The 14,148-nt window shown below is 36.7% G+C and overlaps 1 protein-coding gene across 1 annotated transcript in view; it reads left to right on the top strand.

The window, feature by feature from the left end:
* Positions 1-570: 570 nt before the first annotated feature.
* GRIA2 (glutamate receptor, ionotropic, AMPA 2) overlaps positions 571-14,148 on the top strand; it is a gene marked incomplete at both ends in the record, with an annotated part of 35,092 nt that continues 21,514 nt past the window's right edge. Inside the window, 4 exons of the mRNA XM_008942762.1 lie at positions 571-823; positions 4,864-5,060; positions 9,229-9,282; positions 11,636-11,797. Of these exons, the coding sequence (XP_008941010.1) occupies positions 571-823; positions 4,864-5,060; positions 9,229-9,282; positions 11,636-11,797 (666 nt within the window). The remainder of the gene's footprint in view (positions 824-4,863; positions 5,061-9,228; positions 9,283-11,635; positions 11,798-14,148) is intronic.

The following is a 14,148-nucleotide window of genomic DNA, read 5'->3' as shown; positions in this document are numbered from 1 at the left end:
GCTGAGTCATACAAAACAGGAGTTAAAATAATGCCTTGAAGTGGAAGGGTTTTAAAGCAAACCAACTTCTTACTTTTCTGCTGTTAATAGATTTGCTTCTAGTTTTGGCTTTGTATTTCCCCAAGTGGAAAGTTACTTAAGGCATTTTGCAAAGAGCTCAATGAGTCTTGAACTCAGAGCCAGTTTACTTTTAGCATTAAAAAAAAATTATCTATTTCCATAATACTATGTGTGGTCATAATCACTCATTTTATAAGTTACAGCTTACATTGATGTTTACATCAGTATTCTTTATAGTATAAACTGAATTTAGGAGTAACTTGGTGAGTTTATTTCTAAATTAATTGTCTAGGCATCTGAACAAAACCTGATTTTTTTTTCTTTGTTTCTAGCAGAAACTTTGTATTACTGATTAATAATACTAACAAATAATAATCTCTATAAGCAGAGTATTACTGTTTTATCCTGGTATTTGATCAGATATTTTAATTATTTCTCATAAATATATACATGATAGAGTTTTCGGTAATTTTTTTTTTTAAAGAAATTCTCCCACCTAATTGTTTTTCTTTATCCTCCCTAGTCTGCTCCCAGTTTTCAAGAGGAGTCTTTGCTATTTTTGGATTCTATGACAAGAAGTCTGTAAATACCATAACATCGTTCTGTGGGACTCTTCATGTCTCCTTCATAACTCCCAGCTTCCCAACAGATGGAACACATCCCTTTGTCATTCAGATGAGACCAGACCTCAAGGGAGCTCTTCTTAGCTTGATTGAATACTATCAGTGGACCAAGTTTGCCTATTTATATGACAGCGACAGGGGTAAGATGTGCTACTTTTTATCTGCATGCTGTTTGCAAGATGTATCTTACTGAAATGCTGAATTAGTATTAGAAAGTAAATGAGGGAAGGAGTATTTACTTGCAGCAAGCATAAGCTAAAATCCAGAAGTGAGCTTTTGGAACAAAACCAAGATTGTTTAAATGAGAACAAAATAATTACAGTATGTCCTAATAGAATTACAAGCACTTGCCTATAAGCAATGTCAGATTAATCACAATGTAAAATAGTTCCTGTGAAAAGTTTTTTTCTTTTGGAAGAGTCACCTAAGTAGGAAAAAAGCCCATCTGAGCATGAAGGGCAATCTGCTACCACAGATTCACTCCACACATGCAAAATCGATAGTTGGGCATCAAGCAAGCAAGAATCTTGGATGCAGTCCCTGCTTCTTTGGAGACTGCTTCTGATAAACACTAGAATTTCTCTCCTCTGTTGAACTGAGATTTATTTGTTACTGTTGTTGATAAACCCAAATCGCCTTCTTGTGAGGAATTTACTCTGTGGTACAGCCTTCTCAAGTCCTATGCTCTTTTATGGCTGTAATAATAACATAATAGTTTGTGAACTGGGAAAAAGTACTTGCAAATCATGGTATATGAGTTTTCTGAGAAGCAGCAGCATTATACAGAAGTGGTGGGGCTTTTTTTGATTTCCTTTTCTGGAATTCCATTATCATCATTCTGTTTTCAGGTTCTCCTCACCTACTAGTACGTGGTTAACTTTTTTTTTCTTTTCTTAGCTTATCCTGTTCCATTTTAAAAAGGCTATTTTATGGCTTTCCTGCAGGTTTGTTGGTCAGAGTTGAGTATTAAGTGCACATTAAATGGTAAGATGCCCCTGGATTTAAAGGATGGTTATGCCATAGATTTGTCCAGTAATGGGGTGACATTAGATTCTCTACATTCTGATGCTGTTTTATACATCGTGTTGTTCAGAAGCTGAAGGGACCTCTTCAAGACAGTTCTTCATCACTGTTGTAACACTAAAGTCAGGAAAAACTTATACTGGTATGCAGCCTTCAACACTAATGTCATGTGGGATGATGAACCCTAAGCCCATATCTCTGGCAGATGCTTTTCAAATTCACATTAGAATCAGAAACATTCACTGCCTTTTTAGAAAGGACAGATGTAAAACTACTCGCTGAGCCAATATTCTGTCTGTCAGCTAGCAGTGTGCAGTATGTGACCTGCATGTGATTTATGTTTAGGAAATACTGAAAAATACCCAGTTCTTCTGAGCTGTACTGGCTGAATCTGGCCAGGAAAAACAGCATGAAATCGTTATTTGTAGTCACCCTTTGGTTATGCCTTTTTTTAATCCTTGTTTGTTTGTTTTAATTGTGGCAAGGCACCCCAGTGATAACAAGCTGCAAGGCATGAAGCTCCTACCTTTATGTTGAGTAAATAGTTGCTCCTCAGTGCTGCTACTGATTGCACAAGGTTAACCTGCAGAGCTGAGCAGTATGTAGTCAGCAATACTGACATCAAACCCTGTGTACACAGGGTCCACAGTTCCTCTGAGCACTTCTACCTATGTGTTAACGTAGCAACAGTGATGTATTTTTAAGGAATGACTTCTGCTTTAAGATATTTCCACCTTCAGGAGTGAGATAAAAAAGGCAAAGACACTTACTCTTCATGGAAGCTGTGAAAGCTAATAGGAATTAGTTTGACTTGCTCCAAAAGAATAGTTTATTGCTCCTTTTACAGTTCTGCTGTGGTAAGGGACAGACTGGTTGAAGTGTGGGGCAGTTTGATACCTCACTCCTGTCTGTGAGAAGTGAGGCCATGCATGTCCAAAGTGTTACTGGCTTAATGCGGCTTGCATACAAGGTGGCTTAGGGTCCTTTACCCTCCTTGTCTCCTCTGTGGTTCCAGTACTAAACAGTGGGGTTTAGAAAAAGTATTGACTTTGTTGGAAGATTTTCTGTAACAGAATTGCTAATTTACTCAGCCTGTGTCCAGTCCTCCATTTCAGAGCTCACTGAATTAAGAGTTTGTCTCATGCTAACCTAAAGAGGGTCAGGTACATGAGGTTCCCAAACAGGAGTATTCTTGCAGTTTCCAAATACTTCCATATCCACAGATTTTTTTGCTGTGAATGCTTCCCTCCCCTCCCCCGATTCTTTTGCAATGTGTTATTGCTATCAGAATGAACTAAACTGTATGGGAATGACAAATCTGCCACCTATAAAAAGCAAGAAATCCAGGCAGCCTTTTGACATTTCTACAGAGAGCACCCCAAGAAGAGGGAGTCCCTAGGAAAAATGGAAGCTCAGAGGAGTAAAATATAGAAACCCTTTTTAGTGGATAGCATTAACATTAATAGCCCTTATTAATTTATACTTAACTGAGATTGTTTAACTTGAAAGAACTAGAGGGGATCTGAAATCTGAAATCTGCTAATTGAGATCTGAAACAATGATCCAGATTGTATCTGTTCAGGTTTTAGGGTTTTTTTTGTTGTTGTTTGTTTTTTTGACTTATTGTAAAATACCATTTAAAACATATTGAATTATAGACTTATTCTAGTGCTTTTTAATGTTTTAAGATATTCCCTACATCTTTTAGTTTGCCTACATTAATTGTCTTTTCCTTTTAGTACAAGTTCTCCTCGCTTATCTTTGAGTTGTTATAAATAGTTTATAAGTACCCCTAGACTGTAGTTATCTATTATTTTAAAGTAAATATTCATCGTATGACATACAAAACTTCCTATCAGTTCCTTTTAAAGACAACATAGAAAAACAGGACTATTAGAGATAAATCATTGAATTTATGCTTTTGGAAGCCTGCCTGTTCTCTGCCTTTGCTGATTACCTGTCTTGTATAGTGCTGTGTGTCATCACCGTTGTCACTGATAAAGCCGAATTTTTAAGCACTGACCAATCTTAATTTAGTGATGTATTTACAAACTCTTGGACAAATGAATTCTTAGTGCTTTCTTTCTGCGTTTATGAGTGTAACCACTGTTATTACTCATGAGAGTTGTACCTGAAGCTTCCTTTTCATTCCAAGTCAGAAATTTGTCTCAAAAAAATGGCTGCTGGTGTTCTGTGGTTTCAGAGGAGATGAACGTGCAAAAATTTCACCTGGCTCATGAGAGAGTCAGATTTTAATTTCTCTATAATGCTGTCCTTAAAGTTGCTCTCTAGACTTACGTAGAATTTTCAAGAAGGAATTTAACAAGTTTAATTTCCTGTACTGCTGAAAATTAAGCGGTTTTTGTTGTATAGAAGAAGTTAATTTCTAGCAGTAATTTTCATGTTTCTATAATCTCTTATTTAATCACCGAAAAGGAAAACCAGTCAAGTAAAATCTTTGCTGATTTGACGATATATGGAAGGCAGTTACAGCTGTACAGGCATTACAGCTTCCTGGCAGGAACATGCTGAAAGGATAAAATGGAAGCAAACTTCTGTAGACTGCTTGTAGTTGTGAGCATTGAGCCCCCTTATCTATGTGGGGAAGCAAACCTCAGCACGTCTCTCGTAGCCGGGGGTAGCCGCTACACAACAGGAACAATAACTCCATTGGCAGCCCTGCAGAGCGTGGGAATCTTGCCACAGACCTCAGTGAGGTCTGAGTTGAAATGCAGTACTGCTCAAGCACTGGGAACAGAAGCAGCTCAATAGCATTTTGTAATAAGCAGCTGATCCCCTTGCCATAATTGGATCACTTTTCCCCTAGAAGACACCTTTCCAAGCATGTGGAATTCCAGCAGTGGATTAGCGAAACTGGCAAAATCCCATTCTGAAGAACAGTGAAACAAAACCAAAGGGTTGTCATTGGAAGACCCTACGCTGGTTCCTTGCAGTGATGTAAATAAATATTTGATGCAAAAAGAACTGATCAGGCCCATCCATATCTTCATTTCTGAGTCCTAACAATGCATGGCAGGTCAAACAAGTTACAGAGAAATCTTAAGTAGGTCTATAATCTTATAAATCGTGTTGTAGAAGCTTGTTATTACTGAAGCTTTATCAGTTATAACTTCTGTTTTCCCCTGTACTTCACTAGGCTTATCAACTTTACAAGCTGTGCTGGATTCTGCTGCTGAAAAGAAATGGCAAGTGACTGCTATCAATGTAGGAAATATTAACAATGACAGAAAAGATGAAACTTACCGTTCACTGTTTCAAGACCTAGAAGTAAAAAAGGAAAGGCGAGTGATTTTGGACTGTGAGCGTGATAAAGTCAACGACATTGTTGATCAGGTTTGCTGTTCTCCTTTCTTCAGCGACATCAGTTGGCTATATTCTATAAGTAAACATACTGTGCTCAGTTTTCTAGATCCTATTTTTGTGATTATGCATCGTTTGGAATGACAGGTTTGTATTGAGGGCCACTCATATATCGGGCAAAAACTGAACATTCAAATCCTATAATCCTTCCCTTTACTCAAAGGCAAGATAATTCTGTCTGGATGATTCTGTATGGTTTTATATCCTGATTATTTGAAAAAAGAAAAAAATCTTGTTAAGGCTGTTTCACAACTGAAGTAGTATACTGTATTATATGCAGTTGATACACTGTTATATATGGTTCATTATAAATAGTTATATTATGTCTAGGGATTAGTTCTCCTTACACCTAGAAAGTGTTTTTTTACTTCTAATGCTTTTTCCACGAACCTTTCACGTCTTGGGAAGGCTGTATCTACAGCTTCTCTTTTCCATTTAACACCCTTCACAGTTCCTGTTTCTAAGCTCTTTGTCATTCGTACTGTCCTTGGGTCTCTTTTCATCTCCATCTTTAAGTGTGTTAGCCAAAATTGGGTGCTGTTTTCCATAGCTAAGGCCTCCTGAGCTTTAAACATAACAGAAAGTGATCTATTCTCTCCACCTACACGTCTTATTTGCCAATTTTATTTTTTTTTCAATTTTATTTTTTTCACGACAGTGTCACAGTGCTCTGATTCAAATTACTGCATTACCTTCAATCACCTCTTCAGTCCTAGTGTCTAGGCAAGTCTTACTGTCTCTGTAATGGAAAATTATAAGGATAGCTCCCTGCTGGCTTGAGGTTGACCATGTGAGACTGCATAGCATCTGTAGGGATACAACATTGAAGTGTAGATGTATTGGTGTGTAGCTTTTTTGAAGGACTTGTTATTTTTGTCTTTGTTATGAAGGTTACATTTTTGGAGAGGCTTGGGCAATGCCAGTGTCCTAAATGGGAGTGCATTGTATTTGTCCTTTTTATTTAGACTTCATATCCATAAACTGTTTCTCTGATTTTCAAGATCTATTTGAACTTTCTCTCTGTCATCTGCAGTTTTTTAAAATTATATTTGCTGACTTGTTTCCCGTGTCAAGAAAGGTACTGAGTAGAGCAGTGCTTCAGAGAAAAATAGTACTTATAGGTGGTCCTCAGCTGGCTCTGTGTGCCTTTTCAAACAGCTGTTTGCTTACCTTCCAGTGACTTTTTGTCATGACTGTGTTCCCTTAGGAGTTTGTAATGATGTCATACAGGACAAAAGACTTATTAGACTCAAAATATGTCACATCTGCTGTTTCCTCATTGCCTAATTAGGCTAGCTCTCATATTGGAGAAAGGAAAGCATCTGCTTTGACATATTTTGGTCTTGACTATATTGACTGCTTATTGTCTTACTATCCTATAGATTCTTGCAAAATTAAGTATGTAATATTCATTATAATCTCTTCCCTGCTAAGAAAGTTGGACTGACTGTAAGTATCTTCATTTTCTCCTTTTACTACTTTTCAAAGGCAAAACCCCTCTTTGCCCTTTAGTTATCACTAATTTTTACTGTCTGTAGTTTTTAGTAACAGACCTGTTTTTTTCTTTGTCTGCTTCTTATTTTGATTGCAGCTCTGGGGTATTTTGATTGCTCTAATTGCACTTTGACAGATTCTGCCTTGTTTTGAGTCTTAGATTTTCTCAGCTTATCCCCACAGACTTGTGCTACTCCTTAAGCATGTGGATGGATAAACTTCTCTTTCTGCTGCTCTGATTTGTATGTCACTGAAGAATTCTAGATAACTGGATCAGCCACACATGTCAGTTAATATAATTCCAATTAGTTGTTCTCCTCAAAATAATTTACTGCTATGCCCTAGAATAAAGACTTTTAAACTGCTGCTTGCTATCTGTCATGGGTTTAGCCTTGAAATTCTCTTTGCAAGATACACTTGCACTTTCTGGAGTTTGGTCTGGTTTTAAAGTCCATTGTCCTTATACTCTGTTTCTGTAGCTACCTTTCCTCACACAAAAAGGTGTGGAAGAAAAGAAATTTCTCAAACAGCCTGAAATGAAATCTAAGTAACTGTTTCTCTATTAATTTTCTGTAAAGTGAAAGTTTGTGCTGAACAATGGATTTCTTGGCCTGTGAGTGTCATCTGAGTGTAATCTTTTGATTGTTTTCTAAAAGCAGCGTACATACTTCAAATCTTGCTTTGCTGCCAGATTTGTTCTTAAAAAAGTTCTTTTAATTCATACACTGAAAAAACCCTCAGCAATTTCCTGAGGTAGACGTGTTGTACCAGTATCCATTTTCCTGTGTCTTTTTACTGAAAGACATGCAACAGGCTTTCTGCTGAGCAGATTTTTCTTAATTACTGAAGTATTATTTCCATTCTTGATACACAGAGCAGCAACTTCTTTACTTTGTTCCTTGCTTTCTATTCCTGAACACACCTTAGATTTATTCCACTAACGTTTTAAGTTGTGGTGTCAACCTCAAGTTCACTCAGTTACACTCCGTAGTCCTTGGATCTTCATATAAACACAAGATGTGTTGGCAAAATTGCTTCATAATTCTTGTTTTTTTGTCTCATGTTATACTTTCCTTTCCAGATTGCAATGATTTATATAAATTGAGGTTGAAAAATATTTCAGTTCCCCAGCTCTTCTCAGACTAGTTTATATTCCTCTTCCCTGATTTGGCAGATGAGTGTTACTCATGCATGTAGCCTCTATCTCTTCTCAGCCAGCTTTCTTTACAGAATCCAATTTCCCCCTGATAAAACCCTTTGGGCAGCTGTGCAGTTACTGCCACTTCTTTCCTACCCCTGCTTGACGTGCTGCTCTAAACTAGGGAAGTTGGTGAATACCTTTTGTATCCACAGCTCCTTCATCATGGCTTTTGGAGTCACCACTAAATCTTTGCAGAGTGTTAACTTAAAAACATCCTTAGTGTTCATATGCATAAGTTGCACAGGACAATGTTATAGGAAAGGTAAATTAATAAAATATTGCCCAGTGGCAGCGCAGAGGTACGAACCATTGATCAGAAGACTGGAAGCCACTGGTTGTTTTTTTTTAGATACCAATGACAAAGAAGCATTTTATGCAGAAAAGGTGGTCTGTTTGGTTTAACTGAAATGTCTTTGGAAGCAGAAGCTACATAAGAAATACATCTGAACGTAGTTCTTAAACCTTTTAATAAGTAATGAGTTTTAAATAGTCTGAAACAAGTACTTGTTTTAGAATAATTAAGTTCATATATCATGTATATGTTGAGCTCAAAAGAGGAATAATTTAATAACCTCTATGGCTGATATAATGTGATCCCTCTCGGTCTCAAAATCTAGTAATATAAAACTTAGTTAAAAACTGCCTTCAGTTCTATTTCTGTAACTTCATTAAAGCAAGTATGTGGAATATCGTTAACTACAGGATACCTATTCTGAGTATTTTAGTTACATGTTAAATGAGGAAGTAAACAAGTCATCCTCTCAATTTAAGTCATTCTCATTGTTTGAAAGATGGAAGAAACCTCTAGAGTACTCTTATCTCCAACATCCTTTCTCTGGAGAAGTATTTTGCTTCAAAATGCAAACACCCTCATGCAGACATAGTAATAATTAGGCTTGTCTGGGAGAAGAATCCATGCTACATGCCTGCCAGTGGAGACTACTGAGAAACCACTAGCTGACTTTGACAGAGATTATAAAGAAGCCTGAAGGCAATAAGCAACAATTTGATCTTCCTCATAACGTAGATGGCTTTCATTAATGTCAGTGGGCTTTTAAACATTTTTTAGTTCAAGGAACATTACAATTCTGCTACAAAGGGAGCAGACTCTAAGCAGGAATCTGAGGCACGGTGCTTGTACTGCATGATGCCTGCTCTCTCCTGTCCAGGTTGTGCCTTTAATATAGAGAACAGTAATTAGCATTCAGCTCCTCTGTTTACACATCTTGGGACTTGAAGTTCAGCATGACTATTCTCTACCAGCAAAGAGAATGTTCAGTGGTGCATTAGGTAAAATAAAAACTAAAGCACTGAACAAACTCAGTATGGCATACCATGAAGCTCATAACTAGCTTTTACATCATACTGCTTTTTCTAGTTTTTAAGTCTCAATCCATGTAGCAGGTGAACATTCTCCATTACAGGGGTATTTCTTCTTTTTTACAGGTTATCACAATTGGTAAACATGTTAAAGGATACCATTACATCATTGCAAATCTGGTAAGCATTTTTGATATTTAAAATACATGTGTTACTCATTTCATTGTTTATGGTACAAATATTACCAGTATTATTTAAACTAGTGTTTTAAATGCCTTTTAGAAAATAGGAAGAAGTTAAATGTCTTTATCCTTGCTAAATGAATGAATATGTTGAGATGGTATTTGTTTTATTTGCTGAGTCTTTTCAGTACTTAAATGCCTCCTGTGATACTCCCATCGATGGGAGTGAAGGTTGCTCAGCACCCTCAGTAGAGCTTCATTCCTTTTTCTACATACTTTAGAAAAGTAAGGTATGGAAATCAGAAAAATAACTTTCTGCATGATACATTCTTTAAGCAGACTGATGTTTCTTCTCTCACCTTTAACATATTTCAATTTACAGTTTTCGGTTTTCATTCTGATAGACTAATGAGTCTCAGTTTTACACGTCCTCATTCCTCAGATTGGCTTGGTAATCAGTTTGAATTAATCTTGTCTTGAACATAGGTGATCAAACAGTATAGCAAATAGTGTTCCTAAGGAGAGAAATTCAGGAAACTGTCACTAAATTCTGTCAAGGTAATTTTTTTGAAATTATTTCTAAAGGTGAAGGACAATTTTACTGACATTAAAGTCCACACCACTACCTGAAGCTAGGCAATAGAATCCAATTTTTCTTTTTTTTTTTTTTTTTTTTGTAACAGACAAAGCAAATTCTGCAGGCTTGAATGTCACTCCATTCCAGAGAAGAGTTTTGGGGGTTGTGCAGTGTGGGTGCCTCTGAATCATTTTTTGCATCATTTATTCTTGGACTGTGATAGCGTTTGTATAAATTACAGCAGGACCGAGAGCGATCTAGTTTACACTCTGCCTTCTAAAGTCCTTTGAGGGGCCTGAGGAAATAGAACAACCATAGCATGTCTATCACCCTTCAGACACAACCTGTCTCCTCCCAACCTTTGATCAAAACACTAGATTATTGTCCAGGCAGGCAATAGTCTGAAGGATCACATATGTCGCTAGGTAGGTGCAAGGAAGCCTCACACTAAAGGCCTCTTTAAAAGCAGATCAGTGGGATTTCATTTTTGTATTATTAACTCATTTTTAGGCTAAAGAAGTTAAGGTACTGGTATTCACAAAGCAAGCATAAAGCGCTCACAAAATTTGAAAAATTTCCTGTTGCACATAGGTATTTTGCATTGCAAATGTTGTATAAGTAGTATTTTGAGTCTCAAGGGAAACAAACATTTTAGAAAAATTGCCTAGTGTACTTTATGTGAACTTGCTGCTGTTTTAGCCATTGCTTTAAGTGTGGAACAGTAAGTCTGTAAGATATAATACTGAAACTTGTATTTCATAACTGTTTAATATCATATTTGCTTCCTAAGATTTACAAAGTTTAAATGCAAATATTGTAGATCTTTTGTGTAATATCAATAAAATCAGTAATGATTTTAAAACTGTTTTTCTCTGCCAGAAGGAAAACTTACGTTACTCAATCATACCCCATCTTCTTCACTGAATCCACCTTCTTTCTTTTCTTGAATGTAATAATGTTCTTCTCCAGTCTGATCAGTCAGTCAAGAAGCTGATCTATTTTAAGAAGAAAACATGCTGATAGATGGAGGTCAAATATACAGTGAACATTCCTGTTCAATTGTCAAGCTCACAGTAATATTGAAGAAAGACTCATGTTCCCTGTAGAAGTGCCTGTTTTAGCAAGCAGCACCACATCACTGATGAGTATCATTAATATGCAATAACTAGAGAGCACCTAGTATAGCAACTCTAACAACTTCTGATAATGTGGTTCGTTTTTCATGTATATCAGTATTTCATGTGAATTCATTTGTATGGTTATTTGGGGCAAGTTAAAAAACAGAACCTGGAAAACAAAACACATATACTGTTTGTAAGAATGAGAAGTATTTCTTTATACAGGAAGGGAGGGGGCAGAGGAGATGGTAAGTCCTTCCACGTTGCTGCAGTGTTCCTGGCAAAAAGAGGACACAACCGTGGCTGTAACTATTCCTGGTTAAAAGTTGCTTGCCTGTTATTCATGTCAGTGTTCCTTTTCTCGTTTAAGCAGTCCAATGGCAATTAACAGGATTGTTTAGGAAGGTAAGCATGGCAAGGACAGCTCTTTGTAGAGATAAAGGTGTATATCTAGTGAGCAACAAGAAGCATTGGCTGGCTGGTGGAGCTGACAACACAATCCTGGCAGCCCAGTATTTAAACTTGGATCCTGTTTGAGGAAAATGTTGGCTTATACTTGTGCAGTAGAAGTCACATGGCAACTGTTCATTTGTACATAGTATTGAGAGATCTGCCAAAACTGTTGGAATAACAGACATATTGTTTTCTGTGCCCAGGGATTTACAGATGGAGATTTATCAAAAATTCAGTTTGGAGGGGCTAACGTCTCAGGATTTCAGATAGTTGACTATGATGATCCTCTGGTATCAAAATTTATACAACGTTGGTCAACACTGGAGGAGAAAGAATATCCTGGTGCACACACTAGTACAATTAAGGTATGTTTAACTTTTGTTTTAACTGTGACAGATGTACAGGAAGTGAGGGAATTGCAATAGAAAGACAAGAGACAGAGAAAACCTCTCAGAATCAGCTGTGCCAGCACAGTTTTATATTTCTCTGGGGTACTTTTAACATTCTCTGTCACAGGACTCATTGAACAAAGATGCTGCACTGTCAAAAATGTTCAAGACAACTTTAATGGTTCTTGTGTTACTGTGCCAGACACCTTGTTAAGTAGTTGTTTTGGATGTGATGATGTATTAAGTATCTACTTAATTTTTTTTTTCTTTCTCTGTGGTATGAAATGTTTTAAAGGCAAATATATAGTTACACATAGGCTTCCACAGAGCACAGATCTAGCACTTTCTGATAACATATTATCACCCAAGGAAATTGTAAGAGTGTTGCTTTCAAACAGATGTGTAAATTCTACAAAGACTTTTAAATGGTATGCCTGAGTTACAGAATCATGGTCCAGTTTCAGGCCTGAGTGACACAAGATGTGCCACTGGGCAATCTTCCTTATCTCGGTTTTCCATCTGGGTGAAGCTAGGGTAATAGTACTGTCTTACCTTCTGTGACCATTATGAGGATTAATTGGTGCATGCAAGATGTTAAAAAGAATAATGCAATTTTAATGCTAAATAATTTTTCTTAAGTAATACAATCAGCAATTTTATTAAGAATGAGTATACTTAAATAACTCTAAAGTGTATTTAGACAAAAAGATAAATGGCAAAAGTTCTAGGCATAACGCCTTTTTTTGTAGATGCATTCAGATTACATATGTGTAATATATATGATATGTATTGCTGTCATTTAGGAAAAAGGGAAGGGATGTGGCTGTTGACAATTAATACAATTCTTTTGTCTTATTCTTGAGTGCCCAAACACGCATACCTGCTTAGCTCCTAATGTTGCAGAATTGTAGTCTGAAAATAATCACAGTGAAATGCATGACTAAAAAAGTCTGACTGAAATCAAGATGCAGTTTGTCTCACTGATGGAAAAATAATTCAGTGGAACACAGTGCTAAGGCTTCTGATACTGCTGGTATTACTTACAGTAGGAGGGAGATTGCATGTGTGTTATGTAAGATGAAGTGGTTGCGATGTTTTATTATAGCATTAAAATCTGTAACTTTATTACAGATATTCACTTTATTTCTTCTGTGAAAGGTCCTTCCCAGTCTCCTAGAAATTGAAAGGGTTGAAGGAGAGTATTTGAAGTATCTTATGGTTTGAGATTTATTTTGTTATGGATAGCAAAAATAAATTAATTGAAACATCTATTTTCATGAATTTCATTAACTTAAAATATGTTTTAAATTCAGCTAAGAAGGCTGATCTGTCTTCCTTTATGTATTGTCTGCTCAAGGCATGTACAGGATCATACTGATAATTTATAAATGCTAGAGGTATCAATGGAGGAAAAATGTGGGTTTATATTGCAGTGTTTGGAGAGACTGATTGTATCAGTTACTATATTTCTTTGTGTAGCTTTCTATCTTTTGGCCTTATACACATATTACTTGTCATTTTTGCCTGCTTATAATGTGTAAGGACAGAGATATGTCACATTTCATTCCTGTCCTTGAGGGAGCTAGAGGCAGGGCAGAATCATAAATCATAGAAACAGGGCAAGAAAGGTCTTTGAGCAGTCAGTCACCCAGCCCATCCTCCCTGCCTTGAGGCAGAATCAGACATACCTGTGCCATTCCTGTGGATAGTGTTTTCACAAATCCCTGAATGTTCTGTTTCAGAGCTTAAATATTTTTAGTTTTGAGGTTTTGTCTAACCTAAATCAGCCTTTATATCACTGAATCCGTTACTTCTTTATCTGTTTCTAATGTATATGAGGAAGGTCTCCTTTTTAGTTTTCCTTCTACATTTGAGGATGGCTGCCATATTTGTCCTTGCTTTCCTTCCCAGCTGAACTAAATAATCCCTCTCCCTTTGAATTTTCTGATCTAAGATCGTGTTCATCATTTTGCTCTGGAACCTTTCTAATTGGCATCCATCTTCTTTGAAGTCCCAGACTGGGTACTGCACCACATCTGAGTGCAGTGCTGTAGAAATCAAAATAATAGCTTCACATATCTCGGAGACAGTCCTTCTTTCAGTGCTTCCTTTTGTGTAGCTCTTTTTTTTTTTTTTTTTTCCCCTCTTCCTCCCTGTCATGACACCATTGAAATATTCATCATGAGATACACACTAATATCCAGATCTTTTTCTGCACTGCTTTTCTGTACTGCTGCCAATTTAGACAGCCTTATACCCTATCTGTGCACTTTATCATTCCTTTAAAGTACAGGATTTTCCATCTGTTCTTCTTGAATTGCTTTCCC

The sequence above is a fragment of the Merops nubicus genome, unplaced genomic scaffold (assembly GCF_000691845.1).
Source record: "Merops nubicus isolate BGI_N331 unplaced genomic scaffold, ASM69184v1 scaffold31806, whole genome shotgun sequence".
In the NCBI taxonomy this organism is placed as follows: Eukaryota; Metazoa; Chordata; class Aves; order Coraciiformes; family Meropidae; genus Merops; species Merops nubicus.
The sequence above is the reverse complement of the archived record's forward strand: the minus strand, read 5'-3'. Positions and strand labels throughout refer to the sequence as shown.